Here is a 27,886-nt window from a genome sequence, read left to right as displayed (position 1 = left end):
CACACAGGAAGGGAAAGGAGCGAATTTCTGCCGCGTTAAAATTCCCTTCGAAGCCGGGAGTTGGCAGCGGCGAGGCCAGAGGCTGGCGAGGCAATTGGGGATTTAAAAAAGATTAAACTAATTTCTGTCACAAGGGCATTTTGCTTTTTAATCTCGCCCAGCTTTTTTTTTTTCCATTTTTTTTTTTTATTATTTGGTGAAGCCAATGAGAGAGCAGGGAGCAGGAGGGGGAGGCTTGGGGGGGTTAATGCTTTTCTTTGCCAGAGCAACGAGGGAATTTAAAGCAGGAAGCAGAGGTCACCTTTTCCCGGAGATGTGAGCCGGTCTCGTGGCGAATTAAAAACAATTTCGAATAAATCATTTAAAAATAACAATCAAATAAAAAGGCTCTCCCGGGGGAGGCAGGGGGGATGCAGGGCACGAGCTGGATTTTAGCTAAAATACCACCAAGCCTGACCCTGGGTAGGTGGCACCAGGACATCCCTGCCCGCCTGCAGGCACGGCTGTACCTGGATTGTCCCCAAAGTGCCACCAAGAGACCCCACAGGACCCCCTCTCCCTGTGCCCAGACTGCTTTAGGGCCGCTCTGATTGTCTTGGTATTTTTTGGGGGGGAGAAAAGGACACCCCAGTGCCACCCACCCCTCAACCCTCCACCCCTCTCAGCGCAATTCCTTGGGATTTTTCCTTTGGTCGATGGAGGCTGGGCAAGGCTCAGACACCACCCGGCACTGTGACACCCACGACGACCCAGCTGGAGCAGGAAAAGCCCCAGAAAGCAAAGAAATAGAATAAAAATGAAAAAAAAAAAAAAATACAGGAAGGTGGAAGGGGCTCAGCTTCTCGAGGGACTGGTGGTGGGACAGGACCTGCCCCAGTGGAAAAGGGGATTTATGTTTTTTTCCTGGGTTTCAAATCTTTTAAAAACATTTCAGTATCTTTTCTGGCCTGACCAGCAGCAGTACAAATAAAAGCAAGTTAATCCTTTTGCCAGAAGAAAAAGAAAAAAAACAAAAAAAAACCAACTAGAAAGAAAATAAAAACAGGAGATGGAAAAGTAGGTGGGGGGGGGAAGGAAAAAACAAAAGCAGAAACATCTTAAAAAAAAAGGCAAGCTTTTTATAACAATAATTAAAGCAATAAAAACATACAAAACTTTGTTGTTTTTTAATATATATACACAGTACAAGGCTGAAGCACCTTTTTTTTTTTTTTTTCTTTTTTTTTGTCCGCCTGTTCAAACCCAAAGCCGGGGTGACAAAAAGTGACCCCCCCAACGCGTGTCCCTGCCCCTTCCCCGCCAACCAGGAACAAAAAGGGACCTTCAACCAGTTTATTGACTTTATTTTTTTTTTTTTTCTGATAGCGAAGTGCATTTCCAGGGGGAAACCCCGGGCTGGGGATGCCGTGCTGGGAGCAGGAGCCGGCAGCACCCGGCCCCGCGGGGCCCCGCCGGGTTTTAGTGTTGTCGGTGGAGTCTTTTATTGTCTTTTATTGTCTTTTCTCTTTTTTTTTTCCCTCTTTTTTTTATTTTTTTTTAATTTTCTTTTTTTTTTTTTTTTAGAAAAAGAACCAAAGAACCAACAAAAATGAGCGTTATAAAGTGTGGGTGGGTGGAAGGAGGGGGCGCTTCAGAGCGGTGGCCCCCCCAGAGGAGGGGACAGGAGGGGACATGCCGGGGGCTGCTGGCCGTGGGATGGGCTCCCGGCTCCTCCCAGCTCCCATTTGCTTCATGCATGGCACATTCTCCGTTTATTTATTTCTCTTTTTATTATTTTTGTTGTTGCTGTTTGTTTTCTTCCTTTTATTATTAACGATTTCGTTGCCGCGGTTTGTTTTTCTTTTCTTCTCCTCGTGTTTTTTGTGTTTTTTTTTTTTTTTTTTAATTTTTATTTTTTTTTTTTTTTAGCTTCAAACCTCCCAGTGAAAAATATTAAATATTCAAGGTAATAAAATAGATTATTATTTCTAGACTATATGTTCGGCCTGGCCCAAGGAGCGTCACCTGGGATACCCCTTGAAATAACCCCGAGACCACTGCATTGCAGGCAAGGCAAGGCACTTCCGCAGGTGATCCAGCTCGGCTTGCAGGCGCTCCCGCTCCGACACCATCTTCTGCTTCTGGCTCCTCAGCTCCTGCGGGGCACCAGGGAGAGGGGTCAGCAGGCAGCAGACAGCTCAGGGGGTGGGGAATGGGGTGGGAGCGGTGATGGGAATGGGGGCTGCAGGAATGGGGCAGTGCAGGGAATGGGGCAGTGCAGGGAATGGGGCAGTGCTGGGAATGGGGCAGTGCTGGGAATGGGGGGTGTAAGGATGGGGAAGTGCAGGGAATAGGCAGTGCTAGGAATGGGGCAGTGCTGGGAATGGGGATTGCAGGGTTTGGGATATGGCAGGGGATGGGCACCGCAGTGCAGGGAATGGGGGCTGCAGGGATGGGGCAGTGCTGGGAATGGGGAGTGTAAGGATGGGGCAGTGCAGGGAAGGAGCAGTGCTGGGAATGGGGAGTGTAAGGATGGGGCAGTGCAGGGAAGGGGCAGTGCTGGGAATGGGGCAGTGCTGGGAATGGGGAGTGTAAGGATGGGGCAGTGCTATGATGGGGCAGTGCTGGGAATGGGAACTGCAGGAATGGGGAAGTGCAGGGAATGGGAAGTGCAGGGAATAAGCAGTGCAAGCTTTAGGATATAGCAGGGAATGGGCACTGCAGGGTTTGGGATACAGCAGGGAATGGGTGCTGCAGTGATGGGGCAGGGATGGGCACTACAGGGAATGGGGACTGCAGGGAACGGGCACTGTGGAGTTTGGGATACAGCAGGGGATGAGCACGGAGAGTTTGGGCACTGCAGGGAATGGGCACTGCACACGATGGGGGCAACGTATGTCAACATGTGGGAGGATTGGGTGCCTCGAGGGCAGATCCCAGGAAGGCTGGGTGCCCAGAGGATGTGAGCCCAGGGGATTGGGTGCCCAGGGGATGAGTGCCCAGGGGATGGGTGCTCAGGAAGGTTGGGTGCACAGGGAAATGTGTGCTCAGGGGATGGGCACCCAGGGGATGTCTGCCCAAGGGATGAGTGCCCAGGGGATGAGTGCCCAGGGGATGAGTGCCCAGGGGATGAGTGCCCAGGGGATGTGTACCCAGGGGATGGGGACCTGTCCCCACTCACCGCCATGCTGTGTGACAGCTGCTCTGCCGTCAGGCTCAGGGTGTAGTGCTGGGCCTCCAGCCGCCGGCACTGCGTCTGCAGCACCTGGCGCTCCAGGTTTTGTTCTGCAACATCCAAAGGACAAAGGGCTGAGCTCCTCCAGCTCCGTGCACCACCCACGGAGGCTGCCAGCCCTGCTCTAGGCTCTGCACAAACAGCAGTGATCGGCCCCAGCAGCCCAGAGCATTCCCAACCCCGGCACTGCCTGTGGAGAACCTTCAGGTCTCCACGTTGGGCAGCTGTGAATACCTCCGTTTTCCATGCATACATCAAGTTTATCCAAAGCGACAGTGCCTGTTGCTTTCATGCTGCCCCTGCCCTGCTGGAGATCCCTCAGAGCTTCCCCAGCCCATCCCAGCAGGAACCAGTGACCCCTCCCACAGGAAACCAAAGCACAAACCAGCACTTTACCCTCCCCTGCCCAACACTCCCCCTTACCTTCTATATGTTCCTGGTAAGCTTCAAAAATTGCCTCGATCCCTTGCCACTTGGGCCTGGGGTAATCTTCCTCCTCTTCCTCCTCCTCCTCCTCCTCCTCCTCGTCGTCCTCGGAGGCAGAGTCCCGGGGCAGGGCGGGCAGTGGCCGCAGTGGCCCCTCGGCCGTGCCGTTGTGCGGGGGCCCGGCCAGGCGGGTGGACGCCTGCAGCTCCGGGATGTTGTAGTGGATGGAGGTGTCCAGTTTGTGGTTCTGCTCCGCCGTCCCCCCTGTGGGCAGCCACGGTCAGCCCCCTGCCCACTCCCCACGGCATTAATTCCACCCTTCCCAGATTTTTCGGAGGCTTAACAGCATCTTCTGTGGGTTTTTATCACTCCTTGTGCGCTGGAGTAGTTTTATTTATTTCAGGCGCTCAACTGAGTGAGTTTGAAAGGTTTGGAGCTGTATTATCCCTAATTTTTAGCTTCAGCAATGAGCTCATGGGATGCTCCAACCAAGGAGGTTGCCAGTGCTAAACCCTGGTGGGGGGACAAGGGAGTGATATCCCTGGACCCAACCAGCTTCCTGTATGCCTGCTTTTTTTTTTTTTTTTTTTTTTTTTATGGACATCAGGGGGAATTTCTTGATTGGCAGAGCTGTTAAATACTGGAAGGAGCTGCCCTGAGAGGAGGTGGAGTCCCCATCCCTGCAGGGGTTCAAGAAGGGCTCAATGTGGCACTCAGTGCAGAATCTTACTCTCCTGGATCCCTATATGCTTTAGATTTTTAAGTTAGGCCTGTAAGGAAGTTACTGTTGTGGTGGTATAGTAAATTCTACATGAATCCCTTGCTAAATTGTTTAAGTTATCATTTAAATTTCAATGCTGTTAAGTTTAAGTGCTGTTAAGATTAAGTTAAGTGCTGTTGGGCCTTTAAACACAACCTGTTGATCAAGTCCAGACTCAGTTTAGCACAGAGGGACACAAGGGTCTCCTATATTCCTTTTTGTCCTTACCCTTTCCTATCCTTTTGTTTCCCCCTCCTCCAGCCTCCACACAGATTAGCTGGGGTTTATTTATTGACTTTGGATTTTTGTTTGCTCTTCCTCAGAGTGCTTCAACCCTCTAATAAACAGGAGAGTGTACCTCGCCAACGAGTTTCATTGTGACACTGGTTTTACACTCAGCCTGGTTTTGCTGACACTTTCGCTGCTGATTCTTCTAGTGACTTCAAAAACAGTAATTCCCAAGGGCCTCCCGTTACCTTTGTGCTTCTGCAGCGCCTTCTGCGTGGACTGCAGCACCGACTCGTGGAACTGGTGGGCGAACTCCTCTGCAATGAAGGGTTCCCAGGGCTTGCTCTTGCCGTTCATGCTGTGGGACAGCGGCACCGGGATGTCCTTGGGGAGGGGCCCCCTGACGTAGCTGAGGATGCTCAGAGCCTTCTTCCCGGGGTGCCCGTCGCTCAGCCGGGGCTTCTCCGGCGCCGTGCCCGACTCCTTGGGCCTCGGTGGCTCCTGGGGTCTCAGCTGGTCTAACCTGGAGGCTTCTGCTGCCTTGGGCACCTCTGGCACAGAGACGGCGATGCCCACGGGTTTATCCAGGTCCAGCAGGAGCGGCGGCACTGGAGGCTCTTTGGGAAGAGGAGCAGCAGTTGGCTGCAGCCAGGACTCCCTGCGCCCCTCAAGGCAAAGCTGTGCTCCCCAACCCAACACCCAGGGAAGGACTTGGGGCTTACCAGTGCTGGGGGCACCGGGGCTGTCCCGCGGGGAGCTCTTCACCACCACGGCGGCCGGCGTGGTCTTCTGCTTCATGGCCTGGAGCATCTCCACCAGCTTCTCCTTGTCTGCGGCATGGGAAGCTGAGCTTTAGTGTAGCCTCTGCTCAGCAGAGCAAGCTCAGGGCCCCAGGCGGATCCCCCACCCCGGCACCCCCAGACCCCGGCGTGCGCGGGCCGCGGCTGTTACCTTTCCTCTTCTCGGCGCTGATGTGCGTGAGGTTGAAGATGGTGAGGAAGCGTTTCTTCTCCTCGAAGTTGGGGCTGTTGTTCATCTCGTCGGGGCTGTAGCGGGTGGAGAGCGGGAGGCGCGGGGAGGGCGTGCGGCGCTTGTTCTGCACCGTGGGCGGAGAGGGGCTCCGTTCCCGCAGCATCCGCCGGCGCTTGCGCCGCTTCTGGCTCAGCAGTTCCTCCTTCTGCTGCTGCGTGGTGAGGCCGAAGAGCTGCAGGAACTCCAGCTTCTGGGGCGACCAGGGGGAGAGCAGAGCAGGGTCATCCCCCATCCTTGTCTTCATCCCCATCCTCATACCCACGCTCGCTGTCATCCTCATCTTCATTCCTATTCCCATCCTCATGCCAACCCTCATCCCCATTGCAATCCGCATCTTCATTCCCATCCCCATCCCCATTCTCACCTCCATTCCCATTCCCATTCCCATTCTCATCTCCATTCCTCTCATTTTCATTCCTGTTCCCATCCTCATCCTCATCCCACCCCCATTCCCATTCCGATTCCCATCCTTACTGCCCTCCTCATTTCCACTCCCATTTCCAGCCCCATCTCCATCACCCCCATCTCTAACCCCCTGGTGGCTCTGCCCTGTGGGGATGGTGGCTCTACTGGGAACTGGTGAAAAGGAGTGGCTGCTCCCCCAGAGGACAGGGAAGGGACAGGGAGGGGACAGGGAGGGGACAGGGAGGGGACAGGGAGTGCCACCAGTACCTCAGAGGACGTGTCCAGCTTCAGTGGGGGCTGCTCAGCCACGCAGCGGAGATGGGCCCGCACCTCCTCCTCGTCACTGTCGTCACAGGAGTCATCCAGGTCGTAGTAGTACCCTGCGGATGGGGAGAGGCTGCCTTGAGGCTGGGGACACCTGGGGAACCTGCTGGGACCTTCTGGGACATAGGGGAACCCCACTGGGGATGGGGGTGCAGTAGGGTAGTATGTCAGAAGGGAGAAATGTGGGTCCAGCGTGGGGCCCAGAAGGGTGGGGGGAACCCTGTCCCCTCTCCAACAACTGTGGGACCTCGGAGGGCATCGCTCATCCCTGTGTATCCTCTTGGCACCCCTGTGGGATGGGTGGCAGAGGGCCAACAGGGCACAGGCTGGGGAGGACCCATCCCACTGGAGTGGGGACAGCAATTCCAGCCCCTCCCAGCTCTCCGTCTCCTCCTCACCGCTGTTCTCATCCCCACTCCAGCAGCCCCATCAATATTTAAAACCCTCTTATTAGCTCCAGCTCATCATTTATTAACGGGGCACGTCTGGAGCGCAGGGTTTACCGAACCGCTCGGATGCGGGAACGTCGGCATCCCCGGGAGACCCCCGGCCAGGTCCCGGTGCCAGGGGGGGAAATCCCGGCCAGATCCCGGTGCCGGGGAGGAAATCCCCAGTGCCTCACCTTTCTCACGGGCCTCCCGCCGCCGGCGCTCCTCCAGGTCCAGCTTGCTGACCAGCCTGCGGTGCTGCTGCACGAACTCGTCGTAGATGTACATGGGGTCCTGGGCGCGGGGTTGGGGGGGCCGGTAGGGCGAGCTGGGCTTGGTGGCCTCAGGGAACGGGGTGGCCGGGGTTCTCTGTTGGCTCAGGATGCTCTGAGTGGACTTTTCCAGCTCAGCTAGGAAGGGGGTGTGGGTGAAGGCTCCGTGCTCCGGGGCGCCGGGCTCCCGTCCCGGGGGGTATTTCTCTAGAGCATCCCTCTTCCTTGGCCCCTCTTCCAGCTTCTCGGGGCAGAAGACCCTCTCCACCTTCACCAGGGGGATGCCCTGGCGGCTGGGCTCGAAGGGCGCTGGGTGGCTGTGGAGGGCGTGGGGCTCGGGGAGGCGCCGGGGAGGGTCAGGGGGGCTCTCCATGAGCGAGACGGGGTTCCAGAGGGACGTGGTGACAGGGTGGTGCTGGGGTTTGGGGGAGATGAGGGGCGGGGGCCCGCCAAAGTGCTGCCCTGGCTCCCGGCTGCTCGGCTCGTGGCGGCTCGATCCCAACCTGCAGCAGGGAGAGGAGAGGAGAGCACCAGAGAGGTGAGGAGCTGGCACTGCCACCCGAGAGCTGGCAGCGCTCCAGCCCCGGGGCATTTTGGGGAGAAATGTGACTTAGGAACACCCAGAGGGGTTTGTGCACATGGGGCTGCAACACTTATTCTCTCCACGCCACAAACCTGAGGGATGGGGGCAGAGTTAAGGCTGTGTGTGAGTGGGCTGGGCATGGATGTGGCTGCATCCCAGGAGCACTGGGCTAGTGACCCCAGCCCTGACCCCTGCGTGGGGACAAACGAGCCACCAGTCCTGGCAGAGCCCAGTGGCCAGGGCAGCACCCCAGTGCAGCCCTCCTCCGACAGCCAGAGCTGGAGCCAGCCCGTTTGCAGGATAAATATTTCATGTGCCCAAGCTGTGCATTTAACACTTTTCCGCTCCAGCGCCCCGGAGCTCCGCACACGGAGCAGCGGGTTCAGCTCAGCGCCGCCATCGAGGCACCACGGGCGGGGAGCACCCCGGATCTACCCCTCTCCTGCCCTGCTGGATGCAGGAAAAGGACGGGGATGGAATATCCCCGGCTGCAGGTGTCTCGGGGTGACCTTGCTGTCTCCTCTCCGCTTTGGTTTGGGGTGGGAGGAGCGGATGGGGAAGGGAGCCTGCGGCGGGCGCTCGCCTTTGTGCCGCCCCGTGATCCGCTCCTTATTATCCTCGATGAGCCGCGCTAATCCCCTGGATACCCAAAAATAACAAAGGGAGCAGGCGGCAGAGCTGGCTGGATGAGCCTGCACCTCTTAAGCGCTCAGCCACGGGGGCGAGCAAGGCCCTGTCCATCAATCCGGGGGTGTGGGCACGCTCTGCTGCCCCCCAAACCGCCCAGGCTCGGCACAGGTGCCCCCCAAAACGAGGCATCCGCCGCCAGGCCCCACTGCCCGGGAGGGGGGATGCAATTAGCAGTGCTGGTGGCTGGGCAGCACCTGGCCACTCGCTGCTGGCCCCCGGCCACCTCCCGGGCTCGGCGCCTGCCGCCGCGCAGATGTCGGGCACCAGGAACGTCTGGCACTGCCAGCACAGCCGGCCTGGCTGGCACCGTGTGGCAGGAACTCGCTGGCACTGGCCAGGCACTGTGGCTTCTTCGGCTCGTGGGATGTGTGAGGGGCACGGCTGTGGGGTGCTGGATGCCTCATGGGGGGCAGAGCTGGGTAATAATGGGGTGGGCATAGCCACAGGCTGGGGGGGAAATCCTATAAATCACCATATCGTGGCATCATGGAACGGTGTGGGGTGAAGGGACCTTAAAGATGATCCTATTCCACAGTCTGCCGTGGACAGGGACACCTTCCACTAGACCAGATTGTTCAAAGCCCCATCCAACCTGGCCTTGGACACTTCCAGGGATGGGGCAGCCACAGCTTCTCTGGGAAACCTGTGCCAGGGCCTCAGCACAGGGAAGGCTTTGTTCCCGATATCCCATATAACCCTGCCCTCCTTCTATATAAAGACATTCTCCCTGTCCCATCACTCCTTTCCCTAGTCCAAAGCCCCTCTCCAGCTTAAGATACGGATGTCTCAGCAAGGACAGCTGCGACACGGGCAAACACAGCTCAGTTTTGGGGGCAAAGCTCCATCCCCTACCTGGGGTGCTCGGGCCGGTGCTCGGGCTCAGCTTGGCCCGGGGCACGCCCAATGTCCAGGTGCTGCTCCAGCACCTGCTGCCGGAACTCCGAGACTTGGGATTGCCGATCCTCCTTCTCCTGGCGCAGCCGGCGCTGCCGGGCCAGCCACTTCTCCTCCTCGTTGGTGCGGTGGATGAGCAGCGCCGTGGCCGCGCTGCTCCCGGGCAGTGGGAACACGCTGTGGTTGGGGATGAGGCTGGGCACGGGGTGGTGGGAGCCCGGCGGAGGGTGCAGAGGGTGCTGGATGGGCTTCGGCGTGGGCAGCACCGAGTCCTTGAGTTTGTCTGCGGTGGAAAAAGGGGCGATGGAGAGTCAGGGTGTGGAAGAAGGGGGGGTATTTTGGGGTGAGCATCCCTGTAGGCGGCAGGGACCTGGAGTTATGGGGCAGCCACCGGTCAGAGCTCAGCATTCGCTGCCCACTCTCTGCCAGCCCAGCTGCCTGGCATGAACTGGGCACGGTGCCAACCTGGCCCGAGTCAGATGGCACAGGCACCGCGCCGCCGCTCCAAGCTGCTGCAGCTGGGCTCCTGGCAAAGCAATCTGGCGGCCAGGACAGCCCATCTCTGTCCCCAGCCACCTCCCGGGGCCACCAACCCCCTTGGCTTTGCCATCTGGAGGGGACAGGGGAGCAAGGCAAGCTCTGGAAGGCGGGAGTTACCTGCTCTGCTGGGCGCCAGCGGCTCCACCGGCTTGCCCCGTTCCTCGGCCGGGTGCCCCCGCAGCCCGTGCAGCTCTGCCACAGGGAGGAAGGGTCCCTCCATGGCTTTCACCATGCTCAGCTCCTTCTCCCGGGCACGCTCCCGCTGCCTCTCCAGCTCCCGTTCCCGCTCCTTTTCCCGCTCACGCTCCAGCTCCTTCTCCCGCTCGCGCTCTCGCTCCCGCTCCTTCTCCCGCTCCCGGTCGGCTTCTCGCTCCCGCTCCTTCTCCCGCTCCCTCTCCCGTTCCCTCTGCCGTAGCTCCTCGTCCATTTGCAGCCTGCAAGAGAAAAAAATCAAAAAGAAAAGCACCAACCCCGAACATCCCCCTTGGAGCTGCCCTAAAATCAACCCTGGATGCCTGGAACATCCTTGAACCTCCAGGGCAGCCCCAAAACAATTCCTGGGCACCTGCCAGCATCCTCTGCAGCACTCCCAAACCCCTAGTCACCTGTCAGCATTCCTAAAGCATCCCAAAACCACCCCTGGTCCTCTGTCAGCATCCTCTGGAGCGCCCCATCCATCCCCTCAGCCCTCCGTACCTCTCGGCGGCGAGGCTGGAGATGCGCTCGGACTGCAGGGCAGACAGGGAGGAGTGGGAGAGCTCGGGGGGGTACCGGACCCCCGAGAGGTGCAGGTGCATGGCCGAGGGGTGCAGGGGGGGCAGCGAGCCCGGCGCTGGCAGCGGGTAGAAGGGAGACCTCAGTGCTGACAGGCAGTACGACTCATCCATCCTGGAGAGACAGGGATGCTCAGACAGGCAAAGAAACCCCCCAATTCCTCTCCCAAGAGCCAGATGGGGGCCGCCTTCTACTGGGAGAAAGGGATGGAGAGGCCCAAAACGCCCTCAGCGGATCATACCCCACCCCCCAATACCCCCAAAGCTAATCCAGCGGATCCCCCGGGGATCCCGAGGCCGGGAGGTGCCCACCTGAAGGCAGGATGAGGGAAGGGGTGATGTGTCAGGTAGCTGGGGTGGTAGTAGGCGGCGGCAGTGGCCGGGTCGAGGCCGAGGGGCGGCAGGGAGGACATGCGGAGATCCTCGGCCGTGTGGTAGGGACGGAAGCTCCGCAGGTAATCCTCGGTCACAGCGCTGGGAGGCACCACGTGGTGCACGGGCCGCTGCAGGCTGGGGGGCAAGGAGATGGTCACCACCCCTCCCTGTCCCCCTGGGGAGACGTCACCTCCTCCCACAGGTGGGACCGGAGCTGGCAGGGGACACCCAAAACCCGTCCGCTCTGAGCAGACTCACTTGAGAGGAGGGAAGCGCGAGTCCTGGACCACGGAGCTGGGGGGCAGCCCGAAGGAGTAGGGTGTCCCCAGCAGGTGGGAGGGGACAGCGGGACCCCCTGCCTTCTCCTGCGTCAGGGGCGGCTCCGAGATGAGGCGCTCGCGGCCGGCGCTGCTGCTGCTGCCTCGAGACCCTGCTTCCTGCTGGAAGGCAAAGGGGACAAGGATTAGGGGACAGCAGGGGATGGGGAATCCCTGCTGTGTCCCCACCTCAGGACCCTCACTAGGTCCCCAGCCTGCCCTGGCTGGCACCAGTACCCAGGGAAGGATTCATCCAGCACGGCATGTCCTGCATCCAGGCTTTGGAAGGGCAGCTGGAGGGGTGGGAGGGTCTGGGAGGCTACACCAGGGGGGCCCCAGTGGGAAAGGAGGTGCCGAAGCCGGGGCAGAGCTGAGGGCAAGACACCCATTACCTGCCTGGAGATTTATGGCTGCTTTGTTCTCCTGAGCTATTAATCATCCGGGGAGGAGTGACACGGCCGGGGGAAATCCAGGCGGCCTTTGATAAGGGCCATAACCCAGGGGTCAGCCCACAATCCCCCTGACACCCCCCGGCATCAGCACCCTCCCACAGGGCCTCAGCAGCTCTCCATCAGCCTCCACCCCTGGAGTCAGGATGAAGGTCACTCCCTCCACATGGGGAGGGACCCCTAGAAAGAGGGAACAACTCGGGGTGACAAGAGCCCCCACAGGATCTGACACTTAGTGGGATGACCCTCCCCCCAGCAAGGCAAGTTTTGGTTTAAAAATTATTATTTTTCACTGCACCTTCTCCATTCAGCAGCTCAGAAGGAGGAGGGCAGCACCCACAGCATCCCTCCCCACGCCATCCCACCCTGCTCCCCAGCCCCTCCAGGGCAGGGCCAGCCCCAAGGTCACCACAAAGGGTGCGGTGTCCCCGCCGCCCCCGGCCTGCACGGAGCTCATTGTGCGTGCCAGGCTCTGCTCTAATTACCTCCCGTCCCCGGCGCCACGCTGCGAGCGCGGCTCCGCACACAATCCCCACGCTCGGGTAACCCCCACACCGCGGGGGACACGGCGGGGGGACACGGGGGTGACACCGGGCTGGGGAGCACCCGGACACCCCACACACCCCTCCGAGCTCCCGGGAATGACGGTTCCATTTATTTCCCCACCCCGCCCCCGGCGTTTCTCATCCCCTACCCTCGCCTCTCTCTCCGCTTTGTGGTTTAATTAGTCTTTCCAAGTGGCATAATCCCCCCGGGAATCTGCTTGTAGCATGCGGAGGAGAGGAGAACCACTAACGATGCTTCTTAATTAGCTGCTCTCCCCCCACCCGCTCCCGGTCCCCTCCTCCTCCTCCTTCCTCGCACTCCCCTCCGGATGGCAGCCCGGGGATGGTGGCAGCAAGGGGACGATGGCAGCCCTGGTGACAACGCCAGCTCAGGGACACAGCAGGGAGGGGAAGGGACCAAACGTGGGCAGCCCAGCGATCCCTTAGGAGCCGTGCAGGGTTATCCCCACACCCTCCATCCTTCAGGCAAGCCCCAAACCTGGCCATACCTGTCTGCCCTCGCTCCTCCAGACCCCGTTGACCGTCTTGGTGGGGGCGATGGTGACGACGGGCGGCGTGCTGGGCACGCTGTGCCCCCCCGGGGGCACGATGATGGGGCCCATGGGGCCACGCTTGGGCGTGCTGGCCGGGGAGCTGTGGTTGGTGGCCGGAGAGGACACCGGGGACGACTCGCTGCTCAGTGAGGACCCTGGGATTCAATCGGAGGTTGAAATGAGTTAGGGGAACAGCAGTTCACTGGATGAAACCACCCTCTCTCTCTCTCTCTCTCTCTGAAGGAGATGGATGCATTCCTGACAGGATGTCTCGATGCTGGGGGCACTGGGATGCTCTCAGGGTGTTCAGCATCCTGCCAGAGCCCCAAACTGGAGCCCCATACTCCCATCCCTGGAGTTCCCAGCGGTGCTAAAGGCTCCACCCGGCACGGTGGGATGGGGCAGCCTCTTGCTCCCACCTAACAGGGACTGCCAAAGCCCCAGTCCCACAAAGGCCCCAGGCACAAGTGACAACGACATGATGCCGGCCCCAGAGGGCCACATCTTCCCAAGGCAAACCCAGAGAGTCTTTAATCCAGCTGCAGGAGTTGTCACGGACAAGCCAGGGCCTCTGGAGACACTGGGATGAAGGAGTGACTCCCTGAAACCCTTGGGCAAGGCTTTGGTTTCATTTGCATAATACATCTGTACTTTAACTTATCCCCACCCCAGGGACGCTGGCCATATTTCCAAAGGAAAAATAAAAATGGAGCAAAAGCGGAGAACAGGAAAAGCAGAGAAATACAAATCCCACATTACCCGGGGCACGGGGAGCCTGGTGTCTGCTCCACAGAACCATTCCTCAAACCCCGCTGGGCAGCCTGGGGGGCTCTGAACCCCCAAACTCTGCTCCCTCCACGCCAGAGCCTGGGTCAGAGGGAGACTCCAGCATGCCAGCAGGGATGGAGAGTGAGTGGTCACAGGATGAGGTGACAGCGATGCTCCCAGGCAGCGAGCAGGGCACAGAAAGAGTCCTTGGCTCCCCTGAGTGTGCAGAGTGTCTCCCCACCTTCCCAGTGTGGAGAACCCCTCCCCTGAGTGTGCCAGCCACCTCCTGTCCTACAGCACCAGCTCCCGGAGCGTGCCAGCAGCTCCTCACCCTGCACCCCAAATCCATCCCCCTGCCCTCTCCTCACATCAGCAGGAGGGAGCCAGGAGGCTGGCAATGCCAGGGGAAGCAGGAGCAGCCCCAGGCAGCGGGAGGGACGCTGGGAGGGCAGGATGCTCCAGAAGGAAGCTCGGTGGGAAGGATGCTCAGCGGAGCAGAGGCCAAGCGGAGCATCCCGCTGCCGGCCGCCCTCCCTGATTAATTATTCCCGAGTCGCTCCGAATCGCTTTCATTTGAAGAGCGGCGAGGCTGGGGGAAGGAGAAAGGCTGTCCCCGACAAAGGAGGCCGATTTGACACCCACTGAAGTCTATCTTGTCAGCGCAAGGCCAACAACAATTAGCAGCCTAATCCCCTCTGAGCTGGGAAGCCATTACTCACCACGCGATAGCGTTAACAATCAATACCATCACAATGAGCCCGGCAATTAATGAAGCTAAAGTCTTACTTCAGAACCTTAATTCTCGCTGTGTGGCTTTAAACGGGAGGGTTTGTGATCGTTATAATTAACTGGTGGTATTCAGCCAGGAGTTAGTCAATGAAACTAATCTGGATTGGAGATGACAAGAGGCACAGTGTGATGGTGTCACCTTTGTTTTCTGACCTCCCGCTTCCCACTCGGCGATAGCAGATTAGCAGCCCGGGCTGACAGGCAAATGTAATTAACAGCTGAGACCCTGACGGAGAACTGGGAAAAAAAGAAGGGAAGGAGGGGTGGAATAAAACCCACCCTGCGGACAGCCCCGGGCAGGACAAGAGGCAGCAGCCCCCGGGGCAGGCAATGCCTTTGTGAGGCTTTGCTGGGAAGGGGTCAGTCAGGATGAGCCTTGACAGTTTGGGATGCTGTGGAGCAGCAGGATAATCCCCAGGGATGTGCCAGCACACCTGTGAGCCCATAAAGCAGGAAAAAATACAGTGATCCCGCATGGATCTGGCATCTGCCACAGCAGAGCATCTCCCGAGGCGGGAAGAGGAGTGGAGTGAGCATCTCCCGTTGTGGGAAGTGGGTGAGGATTTGAGGGGAAAGCAATTCGTTTCCTGGTGCTAAAAACCACAGCAAGGAGAAAAACCCCCCTTCCCAACACACGGCCAAACCCACACGGATCAAAAACCTCTGGGATGGGCCACTTGAGGCATCCAAATGGGCAAGGGAGGGGTTTCATTGCAAACAGACTACAAAGGTGTTGAGGGGAAATCCAAATGGAATGTGGCTGCTTCTCTCCAGTGCCACAAAACCCATGCCCAAAGCTGCTGATGACCCTTGGGGTGGGGCTGAGCAGCACAGGGAGGGCACAAGCTGTGGGGTGTGAGTGGACAAAAAGGCAAAATAATTCCCCAAACTCCATCAATCGCTCCAAAGGAAGCAGCTGGGAAAAACCAGGAGCTTCCAGTGAGGATGAAGCATCACCAAGACCTGGTTCCCTCAGAGTTACAGGGACCTGGTATCCCCACACATTTTGTTGGGAGCAGCCAGTGCTTCAGGTCATGGCTGTGCCAGAGATTTTAGGGCTGCAAGGAGGAAGCTGGTGCTTCCAAAAAAGGATTTTCCAAGAAGAGCCTTGCAAAAGGGTCTTAGGAAAAGGGTCTTAGGAAAAGGATTGTGCCAAAAGGGCCTTTTAAATAGGGTCTTCCAAAAAGACACTGCAAAAAACATCTTCCGAAGGGGTTGGGTGAGTGTTCCAGGGATCAAAGTGCCCAGGCAGTGAGCAGTGATCCAAGGGGAGCACCCACCGATGCAAATAGCAGAGATAAGGACTGTTTCATCCCAAACTGATGATACCAGCAGTCTCCTCAAACAGTCCCCAGCCTGAGGACTGGCTGCCTCCCCATCTGGGTGTGGGAGCCACAGTGATTCCCATGGGATATCCTCCATGTGGCAGAGGGACCTCGGGGTGGCTCCAGAAGCAGCTCACACCCAGAAATCCCACATCCAAACACACAGAGAAGGGGGAGTGATGGAGGATGCGGCTGACAAGAGCTGGGCACCTCCTGGAGCCGTTTAGTTGGGAAATTCTGATGAGGAAGCAGCAAATTTGGGAGAAGTCTGGAAAAAGCAGCGCGGGGGGAAGGAGCAGGGCTGGTCCCTGCCATGCCGTGCTCTCCCAGGGCACAGTGAGCGATCCAGCACTCGGATTACTCCGGATGAATTCAATTCCCAAACTGCCCCCTGGAGACACCAGACCGGGAAAACGGCATTAACCCAGCGAAACAGCAGGGAAACACCCGGAAAGCTCCGACTCCTGAGAAAGGCACGGGCGTTTGTCACTGTCCCCTGCCCCTGTGTCCCCACCTCTGGGCTCCTCGGCTTGCTTGGCGAGCTTGCGCAGGGCGGCGGCGAAGCTGGAGGAAGGTGCTGCCTGGACGGACAAAGTGCTGCTGGCTGCAGGGCTGCCATTGGGGACGATGGAGCCGTTCAGGGGGGACGGGGTCAGGGGGCTGACGGTGGCAGTGGTGCGGGTGGCCGTGGAGAGCATTCCTAGGGACGGCGACTTCGGCTCATGGCTCATGCCTGCCAAAGAGAGAGGTCGGGTTAGGCGATGTGGAGAACAGGATCCTCAATTTTCCCCCCCTCCCACAAGGTGTTGGGAGGGTCAGCATTTCTCCTCCCGTTCATTAGCCCAGCCCAAAATGCACCTCGAGTTCAGGGAATGGGGGGAAGTGTGTCCCAGCATTGCAGAGTCCCCAGTGAATGCCTGGATAACGGAGCAGGAGGGCTCAGCAGAGCTCTGCAGGAATGGACGGGGTGTTTTGGGGGACACAGGGACTTCAGCATCCTGATGCAGGTGATGGGGAGAGGTGCAGCCCCCTGACGTGCAGGGTGCTGCTAAAATCCAAAGCACCCCTGCACCCCCAAATCCCACCCACTACACACTCAAATCCCCACCACTGTACCCCTAAATCCCCAATACTGCATCCCTGGATTCCCAGCGCTGCACCCCCAAACTCCCACTGCTGCATCCCTTGATTAACAATATTTCATCCCTGGGTCCTCAGCATCGTACCCTCAAATCCCCGATAAAACATCCCTGGATCCCCAGAACTGCACCCTTAAATCCCCACCACTGCACCTTCAAAACCCTAAAACTCCATCCCTGGATCCCCAGCACCTCACCCCCAGCTCCCCACATTTCACCTTCCAATCTTCACGCCCCAAAGCCCCACCACTGCACCCCACAGCACTGAGGTGCTACAGGGCACAGTGAGGCCAGAAGTGAGCTTCAGGTGCTGAGCAGGAGGGTGCAGCCCTCCCCGAGTCCCCCCAGCTGTCACACCAATTGCTCCAGGGCTCTCCACCTCCCGAAACAGCAACTGCTGATGTCAGGGCCCTTAAAAATAGACTTCACCGAGCAGCTTCATTAACACCAGCCTAAAATTAGCCCGGCTCCCAGGTGGGCAGGAGGATGAGGGGGGACGGGTAAGGGGGTCATGGGGCAGCCCCCAACTCCCAGCAGGCCTGGAGGCAGCTCGAGGCATTGAACACCTGGAGCATCCCCTGCAGAGGGTGGATGGAGCATCCCCGGAGCATCCCGTGGCAGCGGATGGCCAGGGAGCGCCGCGGGAGCCGGGGGGGAGCACGGGGGGCACTCAGCGTTGATTAATCTTTGCCCCCCGGCCCCAGGAGAGGCGGCCGGCGCGGCGGCGCGCTCCCCTCTGCCCTCATTATACAAGCATTTATTAACTCCGGTGCTCTCAGCCATTGACTGCCGCCTTGTCGACACGCTCGGCTCATGTAAATTCATTACCAGAACAGCTGGGAAAGCCAACCCGCCACGCCAGCCTGGCCCCCGCACCCCCGGGCTCTGCTCTGGCACCCCCGGGCTCTGCTCCAGCCCCGGCTGAGGGCTCGGTGCTCCCCCGAGAGCCCGCAGCAGCAGGCACCCACGCACCATCCAAAGGGGACGCGGCACACAGGCACAGCCTGCAGCTCCCGGGCACTGCCCCCACATCGACCAGGCACAATCCTGCACCCCCAGGCACTGCCTGGCATCCCCTTGGCACAGCCCTGCATTCCCCAGGCACTGCTCCACATCTCCCAGCATTGCCCCACATCCACCAGGCACAGCCCTGCACCGATTTGGCACAGCCCCACATTCCCCAGGCACTGCCCCACAGCTTCCAGGCACAATCCTGCATCCCAGGCACTGCCTGGAATCTCCCTGGCACAGCCCCATATCTCCCTGGCACTGCCCCACATCTCCCAGGCGCTGCCCCACATCCACCAGGCACAATCCTGCATCCCAGGCACTGCCTGGCATCCCCTTGGCACAGCCCTGCATCCTCCCAGCGCTGCCTACAGCCTCCAGGCACAGCCCCAAACACTCCTCAGTGTCCCCCAGTTCCTCCCCACATATCAACCCCAACAAAACCGCCACTTCCAGCCCCAATCCAGGTCTGAAGACGCTTTTCCAGCCATGGGGTGGGCTCAGCGGGCACGCACACGGGGCTGGCGGCACGGCACCACCCGTGTGATGCTCAGCTGATCCCCGCGGCCCCGAATAACTCCCGGCCAACTCATGATGCCAGCGGGATTTGCCAGGAGAGCGCAGGGCGGCCGGGAGCGGGTGAGCGGCGGGGCAGCGTGCGGGGAACTCGCCTGTCCCCCGGGGCTGAGCCGTGCCGCTGCCCCAGCCGAGCTCCAAACCAGTTCTGCCGCTCCTTCCCGGTGATAAAATCGGCGCCTCCGCCCCGGCTGGGGCCCGAGCAGCGCCGCTCACCCGCCGTGCCCCGCCGGCGCTGGCGTCCGTCTGTCCGGGCGTCCCTGGGCTGCTCCGCGGGCCAGCTGCCAGCTGGGGAAACTGAGGCACGGCTGGGTGGCAGCATCCACACGGGGATGGGATGTGGGGTTGCCACGCTGTGTCCTCCCCCCCCCATCCCTCCGGCAGCCCGTCACCGGCACGGCGTGGGTGCCACTCAGCCCTGCGGGTGGCTGGGGACGCCGTGACGCCCCACGGTGAGGTGGGGCCCCCCCCAGCTCTGCCCCTCCCCGGCTGCTTCTCTCAGCACGCAGATCCGTGCGGAAAAACAGGTCAAGTTTGGTGCCTGGAGCAGCCCGGGGTCATGGCAGCGGTTGCCTCACCAGGGCGGGGAGATGAACCCCGAAACGGGACAGCCTGTCCCTCCGCTGTCCCCAGCCCTGTGCGGGTACAGGGTTGGCACTCCCATGGACCCCTCCCTGAGACAGCTGCTGCCTGTACCCACACCCAGCAAGGCAGGAGGGGCCTCAGGACACCTGGGTCCCCCGCTGAGGCCGCGAGGGAGGTTGGGCAGCGGGGAGCAGGCGATGTGTCACCCTGTCCCCGTCCCTCCCACAGCATGTGCCCGGGCACAGCAGTACAGGGAGTGTCTGGCATTCCCGGTGCCCGCTGGCTGCCTGCCCGCGGGAGCAGGCAGAGGAGGAGGAGGAGGAGGAGGAGGAGGAGAGGGGATGGCAGGGTCACTGCCACGCTCCCCTGGCCCTTCCCTGTTCCCGCAGCGCCACACATGGCACCCGCCATGGGGCTGGCATCTCCGGCGGCACAGGAGCCCAAAGCCCTGACTCCTGCCGCCCCCCCGAACCCCCGCATCCCCCGGCTCAGGGCTGGGAGCCGGGAGCTGGGAGCGTGCCATGTTCTCTCCATCTGCTCCTGATGATGCTGGCGGGTTTTTTGGCAGCGGGAGCCTCCTCCGGCAGCGAGAGCAGAACCAGTCTGGCTGCCTGGTGGGGCTGGAGACAAATAAAACCCCTTGGCAGCCGCTGCGGGCAGGCAGGAGCGGGCAGCGAGGGGCAGGGATGGGCTCCCAGCACCCTGAAATCCCTGGGCACGGGGTTCTGCTGTCAGGAAGAGGGAAGTGGGCAGGTTTAGCACCTTGGCTCCCGATTGCCCCCTTGCCAGCACCTTGAAAGGCCTCTAATGAGCGTGGAGTGCCCTTGGGAGCAGATTGCCATTGAACTCGACCTGCACCAGCCGCCCGCTCTTACAGCAGCTATTTTGAGCTGCCGGGCTCCCAAGTGCTGGAACTAATAATTTATTACCAAATACGATCAGGCAGCAGCTCCCAGCCCCTGGCAAATGGAGCGGAAAAAACCCCAGTGCGGCGGGAGGCCGAGGGAGCGGGGAGAGACGAGCATCCCGCATCCTCCTCCCCCGGGCTGGAGCCGCACCCGCCCCGCAGCACCGCAGCTGGGACGGAGCCCACCCGGCCGAGCCCTCTGGAAGGCTCCACACGCTCCCTGCTGATGGTTCCCCGAGGGATTTGGGGGTGATGAGGTTCCCCCCATCAGCCTTTCCCCCCCGCCTTCTCTCTCAGCGCCTCTGCTCCCACTCCGGAGCCGCATCCAGCTGCACGCTCCGAGCAGGAACAGCTGCTCTGCATGGATTTTCAATGCTAATGGCCTCGCATTTGTCAGCCCTCCCCTTCCCTCTGCCCGAACGCAGCGGGCAGAGCCCCAGGATGGAGGGCAAGGGGGCCAGGGCCAGCGCGTGCCCATCGTCACCCTGTCACCCACCCTGTCACCCCCTCGGGCAGGGGACGGGGCAGGGGACAGGCAGAGGGCAGCAGCTCCTCTCCCGGTGATGCCCCGCCGAGCCGCCGCACGTTTTCCACCCCTCATTAAAGCAGCTCTGCCGCCGCACCTCCAGCATGCTCCATTAATTAATTAATTGATCGATCGGAGCCCGCGCTCCCGCCCTCCCTCCCCACTTGCCAGCACGCAGCTGAAACCAAGGGAGGTGGCCGGGCTTGGTGTCCCCAAGTGTCCCCCAGGCACGGAGAGATGCAGGCACAGCCTCTGTAAGATTTTAGGGCGCTCACAGCAGAGCCCAGAGCCCATCCCGGGAACATCCCCCATTCCCTTGGAGGGGCCTGGATGTGTTCCCCCGTGGTGAGGAGCACCTCGGTGGGAAAGGGTGGGCTCTGGAGCTCCCCACGGCAGCGAGCATCCAGCACTATTATCCGGCTGGGCCTCCATCGATCACTCCTCCATGGACCATTGATCTGGCAAACGACAACAAGCAAACTAATAAGAGCTCGTTTGGAGGGCGCAGCGCTGGGGATGGAGCGATGCCGGCTGGTTTCTCTCCCTCCTCGGCCCTCCCGAGCCCGGCCAAGCCACCCTGGGAGCCTTTTCAGCCCTCAGGAAATCCAGCCAGGGAAAGATTTACTTCAGGGCAACTTTCCACCCTGTCTCTGCCCCGTTTTGAAGCTGGGAGGTTGGAAAATCAAGCCCCTGTGCCCCGAGGGTGCTGCTGGGCCCTGAACTCCCCTCTGCAGCTTCAAGGTTGGGTTGGCAGCTCCTCTTGGCTCCTGACGCCCAGATCCAAGAGGCATCTGTCTGCTGAGGGTGCCTCTGCTTTGGGGGAAGTGAGGTACAGCCCTCACCCCTTCACATCGGTGTCTTCTGGGGATCAGTGGCTTTGTGGGGCAACCTTGGGGCTGCCAGGAATCACCTGGGAGACACTGGGCATTGCACTGGGATACTGGGGATTGCCTGGGGGAAACTGGCATTGCACTGGGATACTGGGAATTGCCTGGGGGAGATTAGGCATTGCACTGGGATGCTGGGCATCACTTGGGAGAGACTGGGCATTGCACTGGGATACTGGGAATTGCTTGTTGGAAACTGGGCTTTGCACTGGGACACTGGGAATTGCCTGGGGGACATTTGGGAATTGCACTGGGATACTCTGGGATACTGGGAATTGCCTGGGGGACATTTGGGAATTGCACTGGGATACTCTGGGACACTGGGAATTGCCTGGGGGACATTTGGGAATTGCACTGGGATACTCTGGGATACTGGGAATTGCCTGGGGGACATTTGGGAATTGCACTGGGATACTGGGAATTGCCTGGGGGACATTTGGGAGTCACATTTGGGTATGGTCTGAGAGAGAGCTGGGCACTGCACCGATGGGCACTTAATGGCACTGGCCAGGCACCGTTTGGTGCTGCTGGCATTCAACGGTGCCACCGGGCATTCCACAGCGCTGCTGGGCACCCCGTGGAGGCAGCACTGGGCATTCCCAGGCGCCACAGGGACATTCCACAGAGCCCGTTGGGCAACGCCTTGGGTGGGAGCCAGGCACCGCACGGCGCTGCCAAACCTTGCGTGGCACCACCAGCCACGGCACAGCCCCAGAGTGGGCAATGCCTGGCACGTCCAGGCTGCCCTCCCGTGCCCACGGCCCCGTGCCCCGTGTCCCCGTGTCCCCAGGCTGGCGCAGGCGTGCAGCAGCGGCGCATTGTTTTGGGCGCAGGATCCCTTGCCCAGCAGATGGCAGGTATAACAAAGCAGCTTGCTGCGGCCAAGCCAATTATTTATCTAATTATGATTTACCACTTAACCACATGATCTTTCTGCAGAGTTGTAGGCAATTAAAACCGGGGTGATTATGTGGATTATGCAAATCGGCTGGAGCCGAGCGAATAAAATTGGAGATTAGAGTTTCACGCAGGCTGGATCTTGCACGGGGCAGGTCCTGGAGGGGCAGGGGCAGGGCAGGGGGGGCTGCAGAGAGGCCAGGGGGCCGCAGGCAGGGTGAGGAGCCAGCACTCAGCCAAGAGAAGGGGCTGCAGGAGACACAGTTGGGAAGTGGCAGGACAAGGTGAGCAGATGCCTCGTGCCACCCCCCTGCAGCATTGGGGCCACGGCCAAAAAACTGTCCCCATCACGGGGTGGGTGCCCACAGGGGACCCCCGCTGCTTGTGGGTGACTCTGCTGGCACCAGGGACTCCCCAGCTGCACCCCAAAAAGCAGAGAGGACCTCCACAGTGCTGCCCCCATCCATGGGGCAGCTCACGCCGGGCTTCAGGGGCAATTAACAACAGGTACTAACAGCAGGTATTAATAACGGGCATTAATAACGGGCATTAATAAGGAGTATTAATAAGGAGCATTAATAACACCGCCTGGCAGATTACGCCGCCCGCCCGGCTCGATATGAGATTTATGGATGGCGTGAAGTCCGGAAATGCAGGAGTATTAATGGTAATTCCTCGTGTCCTAGCAAAGGTCACGGGCAATCTCCATCAATCCCGCTGCAGAGCCGGGGGTCTGGGCAGGATGGGGGAGTCTGGGCAGGATGGGGGTCCCCCCTTCACCCCCGGGATCCCCCAGCAGTTTGTGGTGGTGCAGACGGCCCAGCACGGGACAGAGCAAAGGTTTTACCTCAGGATAAAAAAATTATCCCTGGCAAACAGTGAATTTGCTGTGTGGATTTTCATTTTCCCAATGCCAGCACAATCTGCTCCCGATAGGTGCCCCACATCCTTTGAGCTTTGAGCTGTGAGATGTTGTGGAGGTCTTGGGAAGACCTTGGATTTCTCCAGGCCTGGGAGCACCGGCAGTGTCACCAGGGGCCACCTTCATGGGTGCTTCCCTTTCCACAGAGCCCCACAAAAAAAAAAAAAAAAAAAAAAAAAAAAAAAGAGGAAGCTTTGAAGGAGCAGAGATGTCCCTGGAGGCCAGACTCTGCTGGGGACAGGGACATGCTGCCAGCACTGGTGGGACAGATCCAGCACATTCCTCCTTGCAAGGAAGATCAACCAAAACCCCAGCCAGGGGAGCAGACCCCTCTTCTCTTCCCACGCCGGGATTTAGGGTGATTAAAACCAGTGATCCCATGTGCCGGTGCTGGGAAGGCCGGCCCGTGCCCCCACGAGCAGCATCTTCCCTTTTCGCCTACGGTAATCCTCAGCCTTTCGAGCAAATTATTAAAATTCACTTATATTTAATCTGCCTGCTGGAATTAATTGAATTTTTACGCTTGGCAAATGTCAGTGGGTGCACGCTGCCTCCCAACGGGGACCCGGCTGCAGGTGCAGCGGGCACAGCCCACGGCTCTCACCGCTCCCCGGGGATAAATCCCACCCTGGAGCAGGGGACGGGGTGCCCACAGGCCCCCCCTGGCAAGGGCAGTGCGATGCCAGGATGCCAGCACCGTGCCAGCTCCGCAGGAATGCTCAGTGACACCAGGCACGCGTCCCCCAAAGCTCCCCAAATCCCATGGGATTCCCACTGCGGTGGCTTTGGAGGGGACACGGGGACCCCCTCTCCCCCTTTCCCACACCCGTGCTGGAGATGCCCAGCGCCCTGCCTGGCATTGTGGTCGCCCTCCGGGTGATGAGAGCCTTCCTCCCCTCCCCATCCTCCTCCTCCTCCTCCTCGCAAATTGCCAAAGCATTTAATTTGCCCGCTGGGAAGGCCGAGGGAAAAGAGGCTCTATTTTGCCGGTAATAAGCCCTCCAGACAAAGGCGGGATGAGCCATTCAGCGCCGGGAAGGGGGAAGGGGCCGGCCCCTCTCCGGAGCGCTGCCAGAGATTCCCTCCTTGTCGTGGCGAGCCAGCACTGGGACACACACACAGGACGGGACACTCACCCCAGCACGACCCCGGGATGATCCCGAGGCTCCTGGATGAGCGGTGGGATGGGACACACCAGCCAGGGAGTTGGGGACACTCCGACCTTTGCAGCAAAGTGACCCCAAATCCCAACCCCACGTGGCCTCCACTCGCCGCTGGCCCCGGGAACAGCCCCAATTCCCTGCTCGGGGATGCTCCTCTCCCCACCCAGCGGGATGGAGAAGTTCACGGTCCAGCGTGGAGTTCACGGCCGGCAGGAGCCACGGGGGGACCCCCGGGGCCCCGGCGGGCAACTTCCAAACTTGACTGGCGCTTGCCCCCCTCCACCGCCCGCCCGGGATTATCATAAATTAAGACGTAATTACTCCATGGAAATTTACAGCACAAAGCTGAGGCGCTAACAAGTGTGTTTGGCGGCACCGGGGGGAGATACAAAGCGCTATTGTCTGGCAGGCGCCAAAAAAGCTGCTCTGCTCCCCCCAAACCCACACATCCCGGGGACGGGGATGAGGGTGGGGATGGCGCTGGAGCCACGGCACGGCAGCAGCGCAGGGAACCAGGTTTGTTCGCCACGGAGCTCCACAAGGAGGGTCCCGGCAGGGAGGGGTTGGGTGAAGGCTTGTCCAGGGTGATGGGTGCCCTCCAGGCAGGTGCCAGGCTCTGCTGCCCAACAAAGACATCTCCTTTATTCCCTCTAATAAACTCTCAGCTCCCAACCATGGGTGCTGCACCCAGCAAACCCCCTCCTCCTAACCCCAGCTCCAGCACACACGGGGTTAAAACTAAACCCCCCCCTAGGGACCTGGAATAGGGGGGACACACATGGGGACCAGTGCCAGCGCTGGCGTGTGTCCCCCCCTCCCGGTGCTGCCACATTCCCCCAGCTGTCACACGCATTAAAAAATAATAATCATCAACGTGGAAGGAAAAAAAAAAAAAAAAAAAAACCAACAGCCAACAACCGAACCCAACAAAACAGTGCGAAAAAATTCAGGCGGCTAAAACAAATCCAGCAATAAAGGAGCTGGGATCCTCGGGAAAGCTGGCTGTGCAATTAAGCAGTTTTCTGCTGTACGCCGATAATCACCTAATTATACTATTAATGACAGTTCAACCTGCTCGGAAATAAAAGGACATTCTTCCATAACAGGATGCCAGCTGTTTGTTACAGATGTCAAACATCTTTAAAGCATTATTATTAAAAGAAGGGGGGAAGGAGGAAGCTTGGGGATGCTGAAGCACAGCCGTCTTTCCCCCTCAAAGCATCTTGCGAGGGATGAGGGCGGGGGGGGGGTTCGGAGTGCCACCCCCACTTGGAATCCGGGAGAATAATCTGTCAGAGTGGGGTTTTTTTGGTTTTTTTTTTCCGGCGGGGGTCGATGTTTTGGAGCCATCAATCCCCCACGTCGGGCTGGCGGCGAGAGGCGCCTGGGTTTAATTAAGCGCAGCGGTTCGGGAAATAAAAGTTAAAAATCAGTCATAAAATTAGAAGGAGGGGATGCTCCTGCTGCCAGGCTCGGGGCAGGGCTGTCCCCCCCCTGAACCTCTCTCCCCGGCTGCCACCGCCGGTGCCTGGAGCGCGGCTGCCGCCGGCGGTGCCCGCACACGTGCCGCGGTGCCGTGCCAAGGAGCATCCCGGCAGGTGCCGACAGCCGCTGCCAAGGCGAGGGAAAAGGGGGGGACACGCCGCAGAGAAAGGCAGCACCTGCTCCCCCTTCAAAGCCCCGCGGTGCGTTTGGAGGTTCGGAGGTGAGCGACGCCCGCTGCAACCCTCCCCTCGGGCATTGGGAGGGCGGGGAAGGGGGGTTGTGGCAGGGGTACCCCCGAATCGCCAGCCAAATTCCTGCTGGGGTGATTCCATCTCTCTTCCCCCGGCAGCTCCGTGTTGGCACGGCCCTTCCCGGGGGGCAGCCGGGTGCCCACCCGCCGTGGGGTGATGCCCACCCACCCAGACTCCCGGCTTTGCACCCTGTCCTATATAGCTACCGGCAAATCTGCCTGTAAAACCACCAGGAACTAGGTTTAGGCTGGGAATAAAGAGATTACGGGGCGGGGGGGAGGAGGTGAGAAAGGAAGGAGGAAGGAAAAAGGGGGTGTCTGGGAATAATTCACCCCCCATCCCGCCTGGGTGGCTACTGCTATCCCGGGTGCCTGCGGGGCCATGGCATGAGCAGGATGGCTGCAGAAAGACATTAGATTTTGGGGGTGCTCACCCACCCACTCAGAGTTGGGGGGCTCTGATGGAGCCCCCTCCCCAGGCCGGGACCCCCTGGCCCCTTGGCACACGCTGGGCTGGCACGGGCTCCACTTGCCAGACAGGATCCAGCAGGAAAAAAACCATCTGGGAAGCGTCCGTTCCCCCCTCCCCGAGCTCCGAGCAATGCCCCCAGTCCCCCCCTTCCCCTGGCTTCCCTCTTCCCCACCTCCCCTCCTCAAACCATCACGGGGAAGCTGGAAAGTGGTTGACATGGTTGCCATGGCGACCGAATTTAGGACTGGCGAGAGGAGGAGGAGGAGGAGGAAGATGGTGGGGTGAGCAGGAGAGGAAGGCAGGAGGACTTCCCGGCACCCCAACACGGCTTGGAACCCCCCGGCATCACGCAGCCCCCCCTGGGCACCCCACCGACACCTCCTGGTGCACCCCTCGACCCCACACCCGGCGAGGATGAGGAAGGGTACCCCCAAAGCCAGCTGGGGGGATGCCGAAAGCGGGGCTCAGCCCCGAGCACCCCAATCCCAGCCCGGGGGCGACTGTGCCCGCCCAGCGCTGCCGAGAGCCGCCGGTGACTCACACCTCGCGCCGGCGGCACCCGCCGAGCGGGTGTTTACACGGCATCACCCAGCTCCTTCCATCTGCTTTGATCCAGGGGCTAAATATTCCCGGCCTCGGCATAAAAATAGGAACCATTTGGGAAGGTCCTGAGTCAGCAGCATCCGCTGCCGGCACCCACCGCCATCCTCCTCCCCGGCACGCCAGGCACCCGCCGGGGAGCCCCGGGGTCCCTCGGCGCCTGGGGGTTTGGGGACACTCACAGGGACGGGGAGCCCCCAAAAGAGCTGCGTGTACGTGTATCCAGGTGCCACCCTTGCGCCTGCTGGTGCAAACAGCCAGGCCCTCCGGGGATGCTCTGTGTCCCCGAGGGAAGCCACTGTCCCCAAAGGAGGGTGGCGCCCCCGAGGGACGCTGACACCGGCCAAAGGGTGACAACTGCCCCCATGTTATCTCGGCGGGGGGGATCAGTCTGAGCGCGGTTCCCATATGGACCAGGAGAGAATGGGGTCCCTGCCCTGTCCCTCGGCTCTCAGTGACGCCTGATGGCAAGTCCCCACACTGCCCGGTGTCCCCCTGCAGCCGCCTGAGCCCCGCGGCACAAATCCAGCCTCAGGACCAGAGGCACACAGGGGACAGAAGTGACCAGAGAGACAGAGGTGACAGGAGCATCGGTGAGGTGACCAGAGGGATGGATAGAAGGGGACAGCAGCATTGGTGACAACAGGGACAGAAGCTTCAGTGACCAGAGGGATACAGGGAACAGGAGCATCACTGACAAGAGGGGACAGGAGCATTAGTGACCAGAGGGGACACAGAGGAGCCGGCTGAATCCTGGGCCAGCCAAGCTCGGGGACAA

The 27,886-nt window shown here is 60.0% G+C and overlaps 1 protein-coding gene across 8 annotated transcripts in view; it reads right to left on the bottom strand.

Annotated features, from left to right (window-relative positions):
• Positions 1-1,097: 1,097 nt before the first annotated feature.
• Positions 1,098-27,886, bottom strand: part of GSE1 (Gse1 coiled-coil protein) — a 98,323-nt gene continuing 71,534 nt past the window's right edge. For 5 of the 8 annotated variants that reach the window (XM_066327476.1, XM_066327480.1, XM_066327482.1 and 2 more), the window contains 15 exons: positions 16,206-16,424; positions 12,765-12,964; positions 11,203-11,384; positions 10,882-11,079; positions 10,493-10,684; positions 9,914-10,230; positions 9,215-9,539; positions 7,012-7,592; positions 6,333-6,445; positions 5,580-5,850; positions 5,351-5,473; positions 4,877-5,245; positions 3,638-3,904; positions 3,161-3,264; positions 1,098-2,135 (listed from right to left, as the gene is read on the bottom strand). In XM_066327476.1, coding sequence (XP_066183573.1) covers positions 2,001-2,135; positions 3,161-3,264; positions 3,638-3,904; positions 4,877-5,245; positions 5,351-5,473; positions 5,580-5,850; positions 6,333-6,445; positions 7,012-7,592; positions 9,215-9,539; positions 9,914-10,230; positions 10,493-10,684; positions 10,882-11,079; positions 11,203-11,384; positions 12,765-12,964; positions 16,206-16,424 — 3,596 coding nt within the window. In that variant the 3' untranslated portion in view covers positions 1,098-2,000. The remainder of the gene's footprint in view (positions 2,136-3,160; positions 3,265-3,637; positions 3,905-4,876; positions 5,246-5,350; positions 5,474-5,579; positions 5,851-6,332; positions 6,446-7,011; positions 7,593-9,214; positions 9,540-9,913; positions 10,231-10,492; positions 10,685-10,881; positions 11,080-11,202; positions 11,385-12,764; positions 12,965-16,205; positions 16,425-27,886) is intronic. The other 3 variants (XM_066327479.1, XM_066327477.1, XM_066327478.1) reach the window with 3 other exon arrangements.

Source organism: Sylvia atricapilla, chromosome 12 (genome assembly GCF_009819655.1).
Source record: "Sylvia atricapilla isolate bSylAtr1 chromosome 12, bSylAtr1.pri, whole genome shotgun sequence".
Classification (NCBI taxonomy): Eukaryota; Metazoa; Chordata; class Aves; order Passeriformes; family Sylviidae; genus Sylvia; species Sylvia atricapilla.
The sequence above is the reverse complement of the archived record's forward strand: the minus strand, read 5'-3'. Positions and strand labels throughout refer to the sequence as shown.